The sequence below is a fragment of the Epinephelus fuscoguttatus genome, linkage group LG8, assembly GCF_011397635.1.
Source record: "Epinephelus fuscoguttatus linkage group LG8, E.fuscoguttatus.final_Chr_v1".
Taxonomy (NCBI): Eukaryota; Metazoa; Chordata; class Actinopteri; order Perciformes; family Serranidae; genus Epinephelus; species Epinephelus fuscoguttatus.
The window spans coordinates 19,427,029-19,446,103 of record NC_064759.1 but is presented as its reverse complement, the minus strand read 5'-3'; the positions used below and the strand labels follow the sequence as shown (position 1 = coordinate 19,446,103).

Below are 19,075 nucleotides of genomic sequence, written 5' to 3'. Positions count from 1 at the left end.
TGTTGATATCTCAACAGATGTCCATGCTAAGGACTGTTTCTCATGTAGTCACCAGCCACAAAGGCTGGGAACCACTGATTTATGAGCACATTCCTTTTCACCAAATAACACACACAATACTCATCTGTTCTGGTGGCTCAGCACATCATAATCTCCTACACTAAAGGTCCAGTGTGTCAAATTTAGTGTGCATTTATATCTACATAAAGTACTGCTCTACGGAGGTCACTATTTTGTGTCTTTTTTCCCCCCACTTAAATCTTTATGAAAACTATTTTTGTGACATTGACATGTCAGTTACAACAGAATAATGAAATAATTTAAAATAATAAGTGCTAATGAAACAAAACTGCTTGGGTGAATACACATTTTACAGCCTTAAGGATCAGTGTATCTATTTATTTTGAGTCTTGTATAGAGTCCATTTTTCTAATTTTCTTTCTAGTTATGCTTCTTGTTGTCTCAGTATGTGCTAATTTCTCCATGAAAAAGATTTCTTCCACAATAGTTAGCCATTGGTCCTTCGTTGTTGGTGTTTCCCAAAATACAGTTATTTTCTGACATTTCTAAAAAACATGAGTGGTCTACATCAAAAGACCTGCACTCTCGCAAACATTTTTGGCAACTATGGAGATGTTTACTTTTGAGTTTTGGTGTAGTAAAGAAACAAATCAGATTCTTCCATTGGGATTCCCTCCAGGTTTATGATTTGGGTTGAATGGTGTATCCTAACCTCAAAATTGAATAGATTAGATTTTCCCTTGGATATACTTGTAAATCCTTCAACAAGACCTGGAAGCCCTTTATGAAGTTTTTTTTTTTTTTAATTTCTTCTCTTTTTATTTTTATTCTATTTTATTTTATTTTATTATTTATTTTTAATGGTATTTTATTTTATTATTTATTCTGTCTTATTTATTTATTTCCCTTATCATATTACTGTTATCATTTTCTATGTGTGTCTGATGTTTAAGTTTAAATATTTATTTTATTATTATCATTTTGAGTAAGGGTGGGAGCAATCTGGAAATCCATCAGTAAAAAAAACCCAAACTTTTTTTACAATGTAAATTGCAGAATTTGTCTTGAGAGATTAGGGTGGGAGAACTATATGGATATGGGAGATTAGGGTATGAATTAACAGTATGGGTTCAGTTCATGTTCTCAACGTTGTAGGTTTTGTATACTAACCAGAAACCAGCTCACTCTGGCATCTTTGCTATGTCACTGTATACTGCCCATAAATCTGGTAAAAAATATATTATTACATTTATTCTTATGTTATTTACCTGATACACTATATTGTTTCAACAGTAGCCCAGAATGGATAAACAAAACACTTGCTCTACACAGGGCCATTCGTGTTTTTGTATCGGTCACTGTAGTTCTCCTACACACATGGGAGAAGTGTCATGTGGTTGCAATCTACGACTTTACCTCTAGATGGCACTGAATCCCACATACACACTTGACATTTAAGAGGCAAATGAAATAACATCACATAATATATTTTGTTTTTATTGACAATCTTGTACAAAATGGTGCATGCTCAAATGTCATCAATCATGAACAAAGCATTTTATTTACAGTGACGCAGATAAGTGCTCGCACTAACTGTCGCACAATTAGATGTACATGTAAGGCTACAGGTAACAAAAATTAAATTCATTGAATTGCATAACTCATTAGCCGCTCCTTCTTTGTTGTCTGTATGAAAGCTACACCTGCTACAGGAAAAAACAAATTACTTCCACAATAGCAGGACATCGTCAACAGACAGAGCATACTGTGTCTATATAGTGGACCAGAAGCCTTCGTCTTCTTAAGTTGAAACGTCTCCGTTCCTGATGCGGATTTCTCGCGCCATCCTGCACACCTCGCATATCCCACAGAAAAAGGTCATCAAGGCGTCGTTGGTTATTGTTCCCTATGGTTAAAAGATTTAAAACAAAATCACAAAAGGGAACGTCAGCCCTCTATGAAGAAATCTACCGCAGTTTAGGTTTCTCAACTGCAGGGAACACCCAACATTTCCTATGTTTATGAAATCTCTGTCTTTCATAAGAGCGGGTCAGTGTTCCTGTGTGAAACTTGTTGCATGAAACACCACCACAAAACAAAAGCTTTGTCTTCTTCTGACTTTGGAATATAATGCATATGAGTAACTCACCTGAATACCATAGGTCAGTCTCATATGAGTCCTAAGGGCTGTCATGCCTCCTGGCACACAACCCAAACAGAAGCTTTCACCATACTTATTCGCTGTGTAGCAGCTCAATATAAGTGGACAGCAACAACCAAGAGCACCTGCACAACGACAGTGTATTTCATTGTGAATATTTGAAAAGAGAATTGGAGAAACATTGAACAGATTTCAAGCACCCTGAATGATACTCACAGACAACCAAGTCACTGCAGCAGGAGCACAGGCCCGAGCTCCACTCTCCTGTTTGGACATTTGTCCCGTAGCCGCCAGCGCCTGGTTGATGGGTGACCACTGGGTTCGACATTTTGGATAACTGGATTTGCTGTTTTGCCTTTGCTTTAGCAACCTATAGGAACACATTCAGCTGTTAGCAGTGGAATTAAGCAGACATACAGTTTGCTGCAGGAGGAAAGACCTGAATAAATCCTTCCATGTGCCACAATTATTGTTTTTTAAATTTTCCACACGTGCTGACATTTAACGCTATGTACTGACAGAGAGGGAAATGTCATTTGACGCATCAGTACATATATTCCAGTGCTTTCCATTGGAAAATAACTCTAAGACAGCATTCACAGCATTTATAATTAGCATTTACAAGTCTACCTGCAAAACATATAATGTATCATCAAACGTTTCAGGGACTTCTTCCTTAACACAAAACAACACACTAGTTTTTCAGCTTTAGGAGCTTTCGTGATTTCCACACAAATGATTTGATAATTGTTTCACATGTTTTAAGTGCCATATCGTTGACAACTGGACTTGCATGACTTTCTTGAAGACGTTTCACCTCCCATCCAAGAGACTTCGGTCCAGTTCAGCGTCTTCAAGAAACTCAAGAAAATCCAGCTGTCTACGATACAGCAAGTCAGACTTCCATGACCTTGATGACTGAGAATCCTCACCAACATCGTTTCACGTGGTTCTTAAACAGGAATATACTTGTATTTTAAAAAATCCTTCTCAGCACAGTCAGCGTGTGACAACTCAGCTACTTATGTTGGTCAGACAATATTTTCAGTACTCGTCTCACAAACTTGAAAGACTCAACTTGAAGGTCTGCAGCAATTTAAAGAATGCTATAATTCTAAATGTGAAGGTTTGACTTGACCTAGAAATGCATCAGGCTGTAATCTTGTTGTACTGTCAGGAGTTTACAGTGAAAGCATAACTTGTAAAGTACAAACTATGAATGATTTGCAAATATGGTTTATGAGTAATATCAGTTTAAGTAAGTTAATAGTAAATTCTTGAGTAAATCTACTGCGAGAGGGAAAAAAAGGTGTCACTTACCAGAAGACTGTGTCAGTGTGTGCTCCTCCTGATCTAAGTGACAAGCTGCTGCACACCACACAGGAAACTGACGAACTCGAGCTGTGAAACGCTGGTTTGCCAACAAACTGCTGCTTCTGAAGATGACAAAGATCTGTGGTGATTGACTGATAAACTCCGACCATTAACGAGAACTTCTGCTCTGCTTTGAGGCCGACGGTGGCTGTAATCATGAAGAGATAGATCACTGGAACATGTCACTGTTTGGAGGGGAAAGCTACGAATTAGTTTCTCAGTTCAGCACAGTTCAGAGAATTCACGCAGCTGTCAGAATTGTTTAGACCCTGCTTTCATAAACACCCAAAATGCATCACATCCTTGTTGTCTCATAGCTTGAGGTTTGCAAAGGGGGATGGTTTCACACAAGAGCCACGACAAACTTGCAGCTGCAAAATCTTGCTTTTTGACTGACCTAAACCCCACAGGGAAGCAAAATGTTTTGTGCACACAGAGCTGCATTAGTTGTCTTGGGGACAGTAATAAAGTAGTGATGCGGATACTTCTGCAACTTATTGTTTCGTCATCCAGCAGATATGACGTTAAATGATGACTGTGTGGTTAATTGCAAGGGCCGTAGTTTGAGGTCAAGTTGTATTGGATCAATCCCATGACTTGTTTTGCTAGTATGCTGCTCCCTCGGCTTGGTATCAGTTGCAAACTTTAGTTTTATTGTCTGCAGTTGTGTGATTTGTGCTGCTACCTGTCTTAATCAGGACACCCTTGAAAAAGAGATTTTTTTGAAGATGATTTTTTGGGGCTTTTTGCCTTTAATGGACAGGACAGCCAAGTGTGAAGAGAGGAGAGAGAGAGGGAATGACATGCAGCAAAGGGCAGCAAGCCGGATTTGAGCCTGGGCCGCTATATTGAGGACTGAGCCTCTGTACATGGGGTGCCTGCTCTAACCACTAAGAGCTTTTTTTTTTTTCAATCTATTCCTGGTTAGTTAGTTACAACTAAAATGCAACGCTATAAGCATCTCAAATGTCTTATTCTTTGCAGCAATTTGCTGTGGAGTCATCATCCTGTACATGTACTGCTTCTTACTCCTGTGTTGTCGCTATTTAAGAGCCCTTTGTCCATAATCACTTGACCTTGAGACGATCAAGTAGTGTTTAAAAAATGTGAACCATATTGTAACATCACCACATGCTCTTAAAGTTGCATGACAGGTTTTGGCATAATGTGAACTCACAAAGTCTGCACAAGGCCAGCAGAAAAATGCAGAGAACTCCTTCAACTGCGATTGCTTCTTATTTAACATTACGTAATCAATTGTTGGAGAAACATCTAAGTGCTTTATAAGTCTGATAAATGATGAAAGATTGGGAAATTGCCTTTGACAGCTAATGGAAAAATACCAGTTCTGACATCGTGGCCAGAGGTGCATCATAGCGGACACATGTTCAGCCCATAGAGAGTGATGCAGCAGTGGTGTTCTGTGATTCGGCTCTGAGCTCAACTCCATATTGTTGGAAATAGAGTAAAATATTTTTTTTCCGAATGATCTAGTCACTGGAGTTCCTTCAGCTAATACATCTTTAAGTGAGATCAATGACTGCCTCACATTTTGTGCAGATTAATCCAAAACACATCTGATAGTCATATATTTCAGTACAAATACACTTCCAAAGTTTGAATATAACTTTCTGAGACATTTTATTTCCATTTAATTCTGACCTGAATGAACTTGAAGGCAAAAGAAAACAACATTATGTGAGGATAACACATGAAAAAGGGAGCGATGCCACACATCTGAAGGTGTAAAAGTAGAGACGTTGGGGTTATATACAGAATATTGTCTTCTATCAGGTCTGAGAGTCTGTCATCTTGGCTGCCTCGGTGCCTGTAGAGGCTAAACTTTGCTTCTTCTGCAGCCGCTCCTCTGCCTTCTGTTTCTGCACTTCTTTGAAGACCTGAGAAGAGACACATACGGCCAAGTGTCAGTGGAGGCACAAACTAACACCATCAGTCAGTTAGATGAGTCTACACATCAACCTACAGAAAGCTTGAGTACCACTCTCTGACACAATATGCACTGTTGTTTTATAAGAGTGGAATCAAAGTCTTGTTAAGGGTTAAAGCTTCACCCTAGGGCTGCCCCCTAATAGTGGAGCAAATATTAGAATTTAATTTGAAAGGACAGACACAGGAAGAGGCCACGCTCAGCAATCAGACAGGAGTCACGTTACAAACCAATCACAGCCGACAGATATTTTTCACTTCTTCTGTAAATATTCAGTCCGATAAATATGGAAAAGTTGATCATGTTAGTGCAGGGCTACCTAGAGCTTTACATCTGTCCCACAGAGGACAGGCAGTCAGACAGGAGTCAGGCTAATTTTTACAGTGAGTTATTGATAGGGCTGCCCCCGACGAAGAATTTTCCTAGTCGACCCATATTGTCATTTAGTTCCATTAGTCGACTAGTCCCCTGCATGTTTATGATATTAATTTAATTATGAAATGATATATTTTGGGCGGGGCAACACAATGGTTTGAGTTGAAGGTGTGAGAAAGAATAGTATCAGTAACATTGTTAACACTGTGCTACATTACAGAGAAATACAAACCGTACTAATGAACCTTCATTAATATAGGCCTATATTTTATCTACAAGTGCACGTCACACACTGAGCGAGCCGCCTGTTAATGACGCTGTCGGCAAAGCAGTAATGATTGTGCTAAGTGGCTAATGGGCATGTAGCTACTGACATGTTTCAGATGATACGTCATGTTTGTAGTCGACCAATGAAGATGAGTTTACATATCACCTTGGGTTCATCCTTCACCTTCTCAAAATGATCCCACACTTTGGATTTCCTGCCCGACGTGTTATTAACTAGCCTGTGGAATAACCACAGGTACCAGCCCTGGAAATTAATGTGACTTCTCTCTGACAGCTGAGCGTGGCCACTTCCTGTGTCTGTCCTTTCAAATTAAATTCCCACATGGTCCAGTCATATAGGTTTTCATTATGACAAGGCGCAGCTCCTGAAAGAGTTTCACATTTGCGACCGCTGAAATCTTGCTGACTAATGACCTTTCTGGTCGACTGTTAGGGGGCAGCTCTAGTGATTGATATACACATCATCATTTTGCAGGTGAAGCACTCCTTTAATGCCCAATGGATGACATTATCATACGCTGCAAATGAAAATAACTGTATATCGCACATAAAAAATGTATAATTCAACAGAGTAAAGGGGTCATGTGTTTGCTACCTTAATGCAGAGGGCCTTCTTGGCCAGCCAGCGCCGAGTGGCCCTTCTGTAGTACTCTGGAGGGAAGGTGTAAGTGATGCCCAGCTGCTCGCACACTTTCTCAAAGGAGTCATAATTGACCAACCTCAGATTTTTTAAAAGCTTTTTCCTGCGGTCAATAGCCATGAGCATCCGTCTCTTGTTGGCTTTGTCCTGGAATGAAGTAACATATAAAACATTGTATGACTCAAACAGGGTTAAATGTGAGGAAGTGAGGACACCAGTTGCAGCCTTGTTTATACCTTATATCTGCATATGAGGAGTTACTTAATTACAAATGCAACACAGAAACAGGTCAGAGAAACACTATACTATGCTCTATCTGTGTCAGCCATGTTTCGTGTATGATGTAACGTGGAAATTTCCAACCATGACCGTGCTAAGCATGTTCTTATTGAATGTGGGGGAGTAAACAGGATATCCTGTAGCTCACACATGCCTCACACCAAAGGAAGGCAGAGAGGAAATGTGGAGAGACGTATTCATACATGAAAGTTAACCCACGACACAATACGTCATCTAAGATTCTTTTTTTTTTTTTTTTTTTTTAAACCTGTCCACAGCCTTCCTGCGTAGCTTGCAAGGGAGAAAAATGATGCTGATTCTGCTCCTTCGCTCACCTTGTGGTGTTTCTGCAAGTGCTCCTGATAGTTGCGGATTCTTGCAGTCAAAAGAGCCACTGAGGGAGAAGACATTAAAAGAGGGGCTGAGTCAATATACAGGTTAAATATGCTACATCCTATCTTTGCATTTCAGTGAAAACACTTTGTAAAACACTGAAGAAACACAACTCACCCCGGACTTCCACTGAGCTGCGGTCATTCTCATCCCTCTGGACTTTAGCGACCAGCTGCTCCTTTTTCAGCTGCAGTTTTTCACTCTGAAGACGTGAACACATGCCTGTTTACTTTCTTTTTCTTTTTTTTTTTTTAAAGATTTTTTGGGCTTTTTGCCTTCAATCAACACGACAGTATTAAGTGTGAGGGGGTGAGGGAGAGGGGGAGTGACATGCAACAAGGGGCCACAGACTGGAGTCAAACCCACAGCCGCTGTGACAAGGACATTGCCTTTGTACATGGGACGCCCCCTCTGCCCACAGAGCTACTGGGCGCCCCAGTTCTACTTTCTAAAAGTGCTGTGTCAGTGTACATTTCAGGAAACGTAGTCGTTGTAGTCAAAATTACTAGAAAACAGAGTACAACATGACGAGGTGATCAGAGGGGACATGAGAACTCACATGACTCGCCAACTCCAATGACAGAAGTCTTTTGACGACATCATCAGTCCTGTCAACAGAAAAATACACGCGTGTTAGAAGTAATAATAATAATAAATAAGAATGCAAATTGATAATGAACTACAAATATACATTTTATTTTACTAATTTCATGTATGGTATAGTATAAATGTGTGTTTACGTCTGAGCGAGGGGCACAACTGCGTAATCCATCTTCAGCAGTGTTGGAGGAAGGTCACTGAGCTGACTCTCAAAGGCTGGAAGATACAAAATGTGTGGATGATAGGGTTGGGTCGGTATGAGAAAAAAAACCCCCAAACGGTCCGGTTTTTGTAAAAAAAAAAACGCATCAAGTCGGTAATACCGGATTTTCGCCACTTGGGGGCGCAATTGACTCATTTAAAATAAAATTAAAAAAAAAAAAAAACGACCTCAGGACAACAAAGTGACAGTAACACGTTGTGTCTTTAAATCCTTACAAATAAATTTTGCAGCTTACTCAATCAGTGCAAACAAGGGTTGCCCCCTTCGTCTGGCTCAAAGCCAAAGTGTTGCAATAGTGGCGCATTCTTTGATTTCGTCAAGACTAAATTGTCCGCCATTATCGACTCCCCGTCACTATTAAACAAACTCCAGGCTGCAGTAGAGGCGCATGCGCGCTCACACCTCCTAGCTCAGTCCCCGCCCCACCCCCTCTCTCTTCTGCTTGCTGTGCGCTTGGTGAAGAGGCAGACACAGGTGCTCACAGACTCGGGCGTACTAAGCGGAGCGGACTCCGTGTAAAATGTCCGTGAAAAATCCCTGCGATGTGAAAAATACATGCCAAACAGTCTTTTGTGTGACACTGGTGCGCGGAGCGGAGTCCGCGCAGTTGTGCTTTGCGCGCACAGGGCTTGCGGACGTCCACTTTTACCAGGCGGACCTCCGCGGTGTCCGCTCTGCCCGAGTATGCGGTCCGGTCGGTCTCAAAAAATAAAACCTGGTCCAAGACCGAGTACCGGACCGAATTGGTATTACCGAGAACCGACCCAACCCTAGTGGATGAAAATTGAGCACTTAAATATTCACTATAGAGAATTGTCAGTTTCCTAAAATCAGTTTCAGTATTTATAAACATGCTTGCTTGCAAAAGTGAAAGTAAAGGCCAACCCCAGATTCACTCTCGTTTGTCGTTTCACCTCGCTTTATATGCTGTGTGTCTTTTGGATACATGCTGCTTACTGTCTGGCATCTGGTTGCTACCATTTGTAAAGCCTCGACCTCAGCTGAGCGCTGTGTGTGTACACGCTCAAGTTCTCCAGCAACACTAAAAGAGACACAGAGTTGCTCCTCTGTTTAATATGTCTTTTAATTAGTCTACAGTGTGACATCGGTCATATGTTGCACGTGCTATGCTAAATCAGTCTGTCAGATAAATGAAATGCATGGATACAGGCGACAGATCTGATTAAAAATACAGCGACAACACAGACGTTTGATATATAATGAGGACAAAGTGTCTCCCTCAGCCTCTTTGGTGATGCTGTGTGCATAAATAAGATCTTATCTTACAGCCTAGATAGATAAAGATTTAAATCATTTTCCAGCACCAGATTCATTTGAAAGACCATGGATAACGACTTCTTAACTCCCCCCACATACAGTACAGGCCAAAAGTTTGGACACACCTTCTCATTCAATGCGTTTTCTTTATTTTCATGACTATTTACATTGTAGATTCTCACTGAAGGCATCAAAACTATGAATGAACACATGTGGAGTTATGTACTTAACAAAAAAAGGTGAAATAACTGAAAACATGTTTTATATTCTAGTTTCTTCAAAATAGCCACCCTTTGCTCTGATTACTGCTTTGCACACTCTTGGCATTCTCTCCATGAGCTTCAAGAGGTAGTCACCTGAAATGGTTTCCACTTCACAGGTGTGCCTTATCAGGGTTAATTAGTGGAATTTCTTGCTTTATCAATGGGGTTGGGACCATCAGTCGTGTTGTGCAGAAGTCAGGTTAATACACAGCCGACAGCCCTATTGGACAACTGTTAAAATTCATATTATGGCAAGAACCAATCAGCTAACTAAAGAAAAACAAGTGGCCATCATTACTTTAAGAAATGAAGGTCAGTCACTCCGGAAAATTGCAAAAACTTTAAATGTGTCCCCAAGTGGAGTCGCAAAAACCATCAAGCGCTACAACGAAACTGGCACACATGAGGACCGACCCAGGAAAGGAAGACCAAGAGTCACCTCTGCTTCTGAGGATAAGTTCATCCGAGTCACCAGCCTCAGAAATCGCAAGTTAACAGCAGCTCAGATCAGAGACCAGATGAATGCCACACAGAGTTCTAGCAGCAGTCCCATCTCTAGAACAACTGTTAAGAGGAGACTGCGCGAATCAGGCCTTCATGGTCAAATAGCTGCTAGGAAACCACTGCTAAGGAGAGGCAACAAGCAGAAGAGATTTGTTTGGGCCAAGAAACACAAGGAATGGACATTAGACCAGTGGAAATCTGTGCTTTGGTCTGATGAGTCCAAATTTGAGATCTTTGGTTCCAACCGCCGTGTCTTTGTGAGACGCAGAAAAGGCGCCCCGATGGATTCCACATGCCTGGTTCCCACTGTGAAGCATGGAGGAGGAGGTGTGATGGTGTGGGGGTGTTTTGCTGGTGACACTGTTGGGGATTTATTCAAAATTGAAGGCACACTGAACCAGCATGGCTACCACAGCATCCTGCAGCGACATGCCATCCAATCCAGTTTGCGTTTAGTTGGACGATCATTTATTTTTCAACAGGACAATGACCCCAAACACACCTCCAGGCTGTGTAAGGGCTATTTGACCAAGAAGGAGAGTGATGGAGTGCTGCGGCAGATGACCTGGCCTCCACAGTCACCGGACCTGAACCCAATCGAGATGGTTTGGGGTGAGCTGGACCGCAGAGTGAAGGCAAAGGGGCCAACAAGTGCTAAACACCTCTGGGAACTCCTTCAAGACTGTTGGAAAACCATTTCAGGTGACTACCTCTTGAAGCTCATGGAGAGAATGCCAAGAGTGTGCAAAGCAGTAATCAGAGCAAAGGGTGGCTATTTTGAAGAAACTAGAATATAAAACATGTTTTCAGTTATTTCACCTTTTTTTGTTAAGTACATAACTCCACATGGGTTCATTCATAGTTTTGATGCCTTCAGTGAGAATCTACAATGTAAATAGTCATGAAAATAAAGAAAACACATTGAATGAGAAGGTGTGTCCAAACTTTTGGCCTGTACTGTAGATTTTGAATTGTTTCAAACCTACTTGATACTTTTATGGTCATGTTATAGTTTTGTGTCCTGTGCTGCAAACCTTTAACCCTCTGTAGCTCCAGTGCCATGTCCAAAAACGTTAACGTGCAGCCCTACTTTTTAGTTTACATAATTTTCATTTACATGTTGTTTAGTTTAGTTTTTTTTTTTTTTTTCGGATTTAGGACAACAGCTGTTGTGCAGCTGCATATTTTCAAACAGGGGAATAACATCCTCGTCTTTGCATTTTATTTAGATCACAGTCTGTTTTTATAAAAGTGCTTCTGACATCTCAAATGTGGCTTTGACTTGCAACTGAACATGGAGCCCATTTTGAGGAAAATGCCAAGATACATATCGTGTATCGCCTTTTAGCCTGACAATACCCAGATATGAATTTTTGACCATATCACCCAGCCCTAGAACACGCTCATAAATGTCGTGAGCACAGAAAATAAGAAGAATATAAGAAAATACAGCCAGAGTCTCTGCAGAAAAATATACTACCACACACTTAATGTGTCATGAGTGATGATTGAGAGGGATTACTTTGTATGAGTCTATACATTGTTTTGTTTTAAGGAAAATCCTGTACAGTATATGTTTAAAATAATGTCAATACATGATTTGAAGACAGAGCAGCTTCATAACATACCCGTCCTCCTTTTCTTTGCAGCCCCAGCATAATGTCTCATTGGTGGTGGAACAGCAAAACTACCTGCAACTGAGGAGAGAGAGGAAAAGTAATTAGAAATGTGTCGTGAGTGGAGGGAATGATGAAACCAACAAAAGAAAAACAACTCAGACATCGTCGCTAGTTTGAGCTCTGAAGAGGCCCAAAATGTTGGTGCCTGAAGAATAGGTGAATCAATAACAAAACTTGTGACATGATCTAATGGAAAACATCACATTGCCTCAACAAAGGATGAGTGGCTGCCAGTAAAAGCTGACTGTTACGTAGTTGGAAACGTCACACAATGCTACAAGTTACACTGAAGTGAATCGAGACATCTGTGACACAAAAACGTTGTGACCTTCACAAAGCTGGTTTGTATGTCAAGATGTGGAAATCTCTTGCTCACAAAGACACAAAATAAGTAGCACAAAAGCTGGAGTGACGATCTTTTAAGAATGAGTGTAAGCCTATGTAATAGCCAAGAATGTAGGCAAATAAATGAGCCATCTACAGGACAAGCACCACAGAGGCCTATACTGCCTTTTATAGATTTTCTACCTCACTCATCCTTACAGAATCTGAGCCTATCCTAAATTTGCCACCATTGCAAGTAGACAACTATTCATTTCTGATCAGAAGTAAAGTCTGAGCGATCCTTTCATCACTCCTGTGTGTGAGGAAAACCCAACACCACGCATTTTTATTTGCATCATGCCACTCAGCACAGCTGGGATGATGTCCTCCGTCGCTGCATGTGAAATATTTCTCCTCTGTTCTGTGAGAGGAAAGTTACAGGATGCTGATGCAACTCTTTGAGCTGCATGATTTGAAGAGCACGACTGAGATAATCTGTTAAAGAAGGCCGTCCCACACCCCCGATAAAACACAAGTACGCACATATCAGATGCTGCGAGCAAAGTGGTTTTCAATATCAGTATCATTAAAACACCAAATGCTGTCATTTCCTTGAAACACTGATGCTTCAGTTGTGGGATAATATTCGTGGTGCACTGCAGCTGTTCTCTGCGCTCTACACACATTAGAACAATTCACACAAAGTTTTCTTGGCAGCTGCAATGAAACTAATTTGCGAGGCCGGACACATTTTATTTTTTATATTATCAGTGATGTAATTTCTGTGAGACAGTGCTGTACTCAGATTAGCAACTGTACACCAACTACAACTATAATCTATAGACATCTGATTCATGATTTCCCTGCGTTTGTTCTCAAGTTGAGGAGAAGAAGAAGCCAACTTTTTTGTAAGTGGGCCTGTTTGGAGGTTTGGTGCATCTGTGAAATATAGATGCAACAGTGTGAAAACCAGTTATCACATTCGAGCAGACTTGAAGGGGAAATGAAAGTAACCCTGCTCTAGATGCTCTTGATATGATGGTGATGACACACGATATGGTGCATCAGATAAAACAGACTAACACATGCTCATGAACACTCTGAAGTTAGAAATAACACAATTTGTATGCTGCAGAGACAGGTCCATACTAGGTTGAGAACATTTATCAACTTCTTTAAAACTGCAGGTGTTCTCAGGTATTTAAACATTTTTGTATGTTTCTGAGCGTAGGCTGCAATCTGGATGCAACACTTTGAAAACACACATCAGCAGATAAGATATTCTCAGTGGCCTTCTTCCTGTGATTACCAAGAGTTATCACTAATGAGAGAAAACATATTTTTGGAATCACTTATCTGCGTTATCTCACCAAAGGCTTCCCACAAAGACTCAGATAGGAGAGAGATGTTAGCTGATCTTCTTCTGAACTGTGCACTAAAGGTTTTTGTCGTCTAATTTTGTCCTGTCCCCACCATTTATTTGTCAGCATACTGATTCAGCTTTTCCTTTGGTTCTGAAGTTGCACTGTTTGGTTTGACCATATTGCTCTTCTGCTAAATGCAATGAGTACTATATTATCTGATCTTACTACTCGCATAAACTAATGCAGTCAAATACAATAACCCTGTAACAAATCATGTTGTCATTAATGTTATAATGTTCTGTTTTTGTGGACGAGCAGTTGGTTTTGGTTGAACACTTGAAGGTGGGGCAGAGACTGCACATTATAGAGGGGACACATTTTGTGCCAATACAGTCTGACAGAATGTGTAACCAACGCTAACTTGGCAAGATCTGTAGTACATATAAAACAAAAACCTTTATCATATGGCATCATCTGTGCATGATAGAGCAGAAAATATATGTTGTGGCAGGCTGAAAATACAGTCTGAGAGAATGTGTAATCCCCATTATAACGTACTAGGAAAGAAGAAACTGATGCAGTGGGGGAATAAATATTCAACATGTCAATGTTTCCATCATCAAACATATTTCCAATGCAGCTATTCACATGAAATTTACACCAGATACTGGTATTAACTCAATGAAACTACACGGATAAAGAAATCATGACATTTCAATCCATAAAAACTTATGTGCAATAAAGTGGAACAACACAGGAAAAAGGTACTGAACACGCTAACTGAAATGTATTTAGAAAACCTTGTTTCAATGCCAGCTTTTATTATGCTTCCTGTATAAAGACATCAGTCTCTCACAGTGTTCAGATGGTATTTTGATTCATTCTTCTACACAGACAGTCTTTAAATCCAGAAGATTCTGAGGGCCAGCTGGTGGATCTTGATCCTTAGCTTCTGCCACAAATATTTGACAAAGTTTTGGCCATTCCAACACCTTAATTTACTTCCTCTTGAAACTTGAGAGTCTGATTTGCAGTATGCTTTGGATTGTTGTCTTCTTGTTGGAAAGTCCTACTGCATCCTCACATTCCTGGTGGATGGCAACAGATTCATCTCAAGGAATTGCTAGTCCATGGGTCTGTTCATCTTCCCTTTGATCATTTGGATTTGGCCGGTGCCAATGGAAGACAAACAGCCCAATACCATAGTGCCTCTACTTTCAAATTACACTGCAGGTGTGGTATTTTTAAGGTCATATTCAGAGCCATTGCTCTTCCTCCATCATATTGTTTTGCCCAGAAGTTCATTTTAGGTTTGTTACACAACATTTGGAGAGGCTTGTAGATTACTAGGAGAACATGGTGCAGAAGGACTTTTCTGCAAATAGCACAACGTGTCATGCCATCACTCTGTATATGACACATATGCCAAGTACTGGGGATTTCTTAGGATTAATGTTGCCGGGGCGCTGATGGCTTAGTGGGTAGAACAGGTGCCCCATGTACAAGGCTGTTGCCGCAGCGGCCCGGGTTTGAGTCCAGCCTGTGGCCCCTTGCTGCATGTCACTCCCCCTCTCTCTCTCTCTCCCCCTTTCACACTCATCTGTCCTGTCAATTAAAGGCTAAAATGCCCCAAAAATATCTTGAAAAAAAAAAAAAAAAAAAAAAAGGATTAATGTTGCCATACATCAGGACGTTGAGGATGAGATGCAGGATGACCTTCCAGGAAGACAACCATCGAAACCAAACTGTAAACGAGACTCTCAAATGGTTCCAGTGGAAGAAAATAAAGGTGTCAGAATGGCCCAGTCAACCACCAGACTTAAACCTCATTTTTTGAAAGAAGCTGAAGATCAAGATTCACCAGCCGGCCCTCAGAATCTCCTGGATTATAAAACTGCAAGAATGGACCAAAGTCCCATCTGAACACCGTGTGTGACTGACGTCTTCATACAAGAAGCAACTTTAAAGCTGGCATTTAAACAAAGGCTTCTCCACCAAGTTTTTATACATCTCAGTTAGTGTGTTCAATAACTTTTTTATGGAGTGAAATATTATAATGTCATTATCTGTGTAGTCTTACTCAGTTAATATCAATATCTGGTGTAATTTTCATCTGAATAGCTGCGTTGGAAATATGTTAAATGTAAAAAATGTAGACATGTTAAATACACCACCAAGGGAAGGCTCGGCCTATTAGACATGATCTAAACTACCGTAAATCTTCAATTAAAAGCCTAGACCCAGTGAAACACCGAGTCCCTTTTACAAGCCCGGTGTGGCTACAGATTTTGACAAACACCTGTCTCAATTAGAGGCCTGGGGCCGCAGACATCCTAAGAACACTCTCACAGAGCTCCTAGCTTAGCCTAATAACTGGTAATATGGAGTCCAAGCTTAGGAGTGACTTAAGTTCTCAGAGCAACAGAAACTGAGAGCAAGGAAGGGACAGAAACTTTTACCTTAGTGCAGAGGTGTGTTTGACCCTGTTGCTTGTTATGATGCATTCGTTTAACTGATGTGATTGGTTGTCAAAGACACGGCCCTTTGTGAGCTTGCATGGTGTGGACACCCAGTGGAAATGAAATGAACTGCTGACTGTGAAAGCTTTGTCAGTGGCTACGGTTACATGATGGCTTCTCATTCAGAATGAAATAAATCTGAATGAAATCATTCGGAATTAAAGTTTTTCCTGGTAGTTTACATGAGAATCCTCCGAATGAGGGTTTACACGGGGGATCGGTTTAATTGCCTTTATTCAGATCCGCGCAAGGTTTGGGGCAGGGAAGGTTTCTGATTGGATAGGGGGCAGGGCGGATGTTACATGTTTACGTTTACCGGAAGAAAACACTGTAATCCTCGCTCCGGATAACAAGATGATTGACGATGCCGTTCTTAGTGCCTTTTTCGGGTGTGTTTTGCTTATATTCTTGAAGCAACAGTACAACAACAACCTTGTTCTGCTAATGCTTCATCTGTTGAGGAGGAGAAGGGAGATAGAAGACCGTGCTTTGGCGTGTGGAAACCGGTGAGTGCAACGAGTCCGACTGCTCTATCTCAGCCCGTTGCTTTACGCTCTATATACGTCATCGCGCCAGAAGGGCAAGGAAACGAGCATGCGCAGAAAGACCGGAATGAACTTAAAGAGGAATGAGTGTATACATGCACACAAAATTCTTTCATTCGGAATGACAAATGGAATAAACCACCCCCTTTAATTGGATTTAATTTTCAATCGGAATGACTATTTTTCAATCGGAATGACCGTTTACGTGACCGCTTTTAATCAGAATGCCCTTTCATTCCGATTAAAAGTGGAATTAAACTGTCCATGTAAACGTACTGATTGTTAGTTTTAGTGTGATTACTGCTGATGGAAGGCTGAGATAGAACAAAGTCATCACTGCTGTTTTCCAATTTTCCAAATATCTTCGTGTTGTGATCATATTATTTCTAGTGTTAAGTGGGAAATGTGTGTGTATCCCTACTGAGATCAACCACACGTATTACCCCTGCACGATCCAACCTGTTGCATTTCATTTACTCACTGTCATCCAGTGTTTGGGGAATATTTCTCTGACTTCTTACTGTCCTACCATTCTACCATTTCCTCCTCTGCTTAAGAAACTCTTAAGCCTCTTAAAGGTCCTCCTCCCTGCTCTGAACAGTTCTTAGGAGCTCTTTTATGGTCTAAGATGTTCTGTGAAAAACTTTTATCTTTACAAGGACCTAGTCTTCACTTTAAGAGGAACTTCTAAGAAAAGACTTTTCTTGGAATTTCATCACTAGGAGCAACTCTTTATACTACAAAGATCTGTGAATCAGCCCCTGGTCTGGTTGCTAAACAGTTTTTTTTTTTTAATAGAAGTTCTTCGGATGTATAAAAGCGGAATGTGGGCTACCTCAAATTATGTGCTCATTCCTTGATGATCCTGTAAGTTATTCATATTCCTTTAGTTCATAAGGGTCCTCAGATCAAAAGAATCAATAGAGTTTCTCATAAAAATTAATCCAAGTTGTGAGTATTGTTTTAACGGGATAAAGTGGCATTATGTCTGTATGCTTGGTGCCGTAATCCTTGAGTGCCATAACTCACTCTCTCTCTGATACACTGTCTGTCAGAGGTAGATCACATGAATGATTTATAATTAATATATTATCTGAAACCTTATTTTTATACAAGTAATATTCATACTGGTTAAGATAAACAATAAGAGTAACAGTTTTGTATGAAAGGAATTAAAAGCCTGTCCGAAATACAAGCCTGTTGATTTCGGTGATTTAAGCAGATAACAGCCTGGGCTATTGGTTGAAATATTACGCTTTATAATAAAATATGTTGTGATATATGACATCATCTGTGCATAGGCTACATATACATTGTGACGTCACAGTAAGACATGAATGCTGTTTGGCTGCTCAGCTCTATAAAATTGTACAAATTAACAGGCCACGAAAACAATATGGTTCACTTTTAACTGAAGACCAAATAACTTTGTATTACTCGTGGTGTATTATTTAAAATTTGTATCTTTGTGAATATATTTTTTTCTGTTGAGTATTTTATTTTTTTCCTTTGCTTTGGGTGACATCCCTTTTTCTCCCTTTGTTTTTCTCTTTTCTTTCTACACATTTCCATGACAATTAACTTTGAAATTATGATGAACGTGCCTTATTATTGCAATTTTAAATTGTTCAAGTTAATAAAAATAAATTAAAAAATAAATACAAAAACAAAAAACGTTGGCTGCGTTCATTATTATAGTTTTTAGTTCATGGTTAATAACGTTTAAGCTAGGAAACGAGTGAAAATTTGCATTTTTGGGGCAAACAGCCCACAACACTCACTATAATTAATGTTCTCTAATGAGACTGGGACGTTATCAACCGTCTCATCACTGCAGCTCTCTGTCAGCAGTGACCGTTGGTGTTAGCATGCTAGCTAACGATGCTCCGGCTTAGTGTGGACAGACGGACGGTGTTAACAGCCAGGTATAATGAAAAGCATCTGCCTGCTATGTTCTGAACACATGTGGTCATCTTCCTGAGGTTATCCTTGCCACTTTACACTCACCACAGCTGACTGTCGGTCCTGCTAACGAAGCCGAGCTGCATGTCCACGGTTTCAGTGACCGGGCGTAGCTCAGAGCGCCGCTCTCCCGCAAAACACCGACTGACGACTTCAGGACGGTCCGCAGAGCTATGTTTGTGAACATGGCTGCCAGGATAGCTCACTCGGTAGGAAATAAACTACCTAAAAGAGATGAAAATGTGACATGTAATCACTCTCGACCCCTACATGAGGCTCGCCATTTTAGTTAGACCAAACTAGCTGAGTGAGGATGGGGGAGTGTTACACCCAGG

At 40.6% G+C, this 19,075-nt stretch overlaps 2 protein-coding genes across 2 annotated transcripts; both read right to left on the bottom strand.

Annotated features, from left to right (window-relative positions):
- Positions 1-1,502: 1,502 nt before the first annotated feature.
- Positions 1,503-4,103, bottom strand: LOC125892800 (cornifelin homolog). The gene is made up of 4 exons (XM_049583037.1): positions 3,503-4,103; positions 2,399-2,552; positions 2,171-2,307; positions 1,503-1,927 (listed from the first exon to the last, which is right to left on the bottom strand). The coding sequence occupies exons 2-4, from the start codon at positions 2,508-2,510 to the stop codon at positions 1,823-1,825; spliced, it is 354 nt and encodes a 117-aa protein (XP_049438994.1). The 5' UTR covers positions 2,511-2,552; positions 3,503-4,103; the 3' UTR covers positions 1,503-1,822.
- Positions 4,104-5,180: 1,077 nt separating this feature from the next.
- Positions 5,181-19,038, bottom strand: mrps15 (mitochondrial ribosomal protein S15). Its single transcript, XM_049583032.1, has 8 exons — positions 18,786-19,038; positions 11,976-12,044; positions 8,220-8,295; positions 8,039-8,087; positions 7,597-7,681; positions 7,422-7,480; positions 6,763-6,954; positions 5,181-5,454 (listed from the first exon to the last, which is right to left on the bottom strand). The coding sequence occupies exons 1-8, from the start codon at positions 18,925-18,927 to the stop codon at positions 5,347-5,349; spliced, it is 780 nt and encodes a 259-aa protein (XP_049438989.1). The 5' UTR covers positions 18,928-19,038; the 3' UTR covers positions 5,181-5,346.
- Positions 19,039-19,075: the final 37 nt, after the last annotated feature.

What these genes read in the sequence shown, in the direction of transcription:
- LOC125892800 (XM_049583037.1), bottom strand. Translation starts at nt 2,510, where the DNA reads ATGTCGAACCCAGTGGTCACCCATCAACCAGGCGCTGGCGGCTACGGG. An exon ending in CTGCAGTGACTTGGTTGTCT is followed by an intron (nt 2,308 to 2,398) that starts GTGAGTATCATT and finishes GTCGTTGTGCAG; the next exon opens with GTGCTCTTGGTTGTTGCTGT. An exon ending in GACTGACCTATGGTATTCAG is followed by an intron (nt 1,928 to 2,170) that starts GTGAGTTACTCA and finishes TTTTAACCATAG; the next exon opens with GGAACAATAACCAACGACGC.
- mrps15 (XM_049583032.1), bottom strand. Translation starts at nt 18,927, where the DNA reads ATGTTCACAAACATAGCTCTGCGGACCGTCCTGAAGTCGTCAGTCGGT. An exon ending in GTTGTGCCCCTCGCTCAGAC is followed by an intron (nt 8,088 to 8,219) that starts GTAAACACACAT and finishes TTCTGTTGACAG; the next exon opens with GACTGATGATGTCGTCAAAA. An exon ending in AGAAGGCCCTCTGCATTAAG is followed by an intron (nt 5,455 to 6,762) that starts GTAGCAAACACA and finishes GTCTCTTCTCAG; the next exon opens with GTCTTCAAAGAAGTGCAGAA.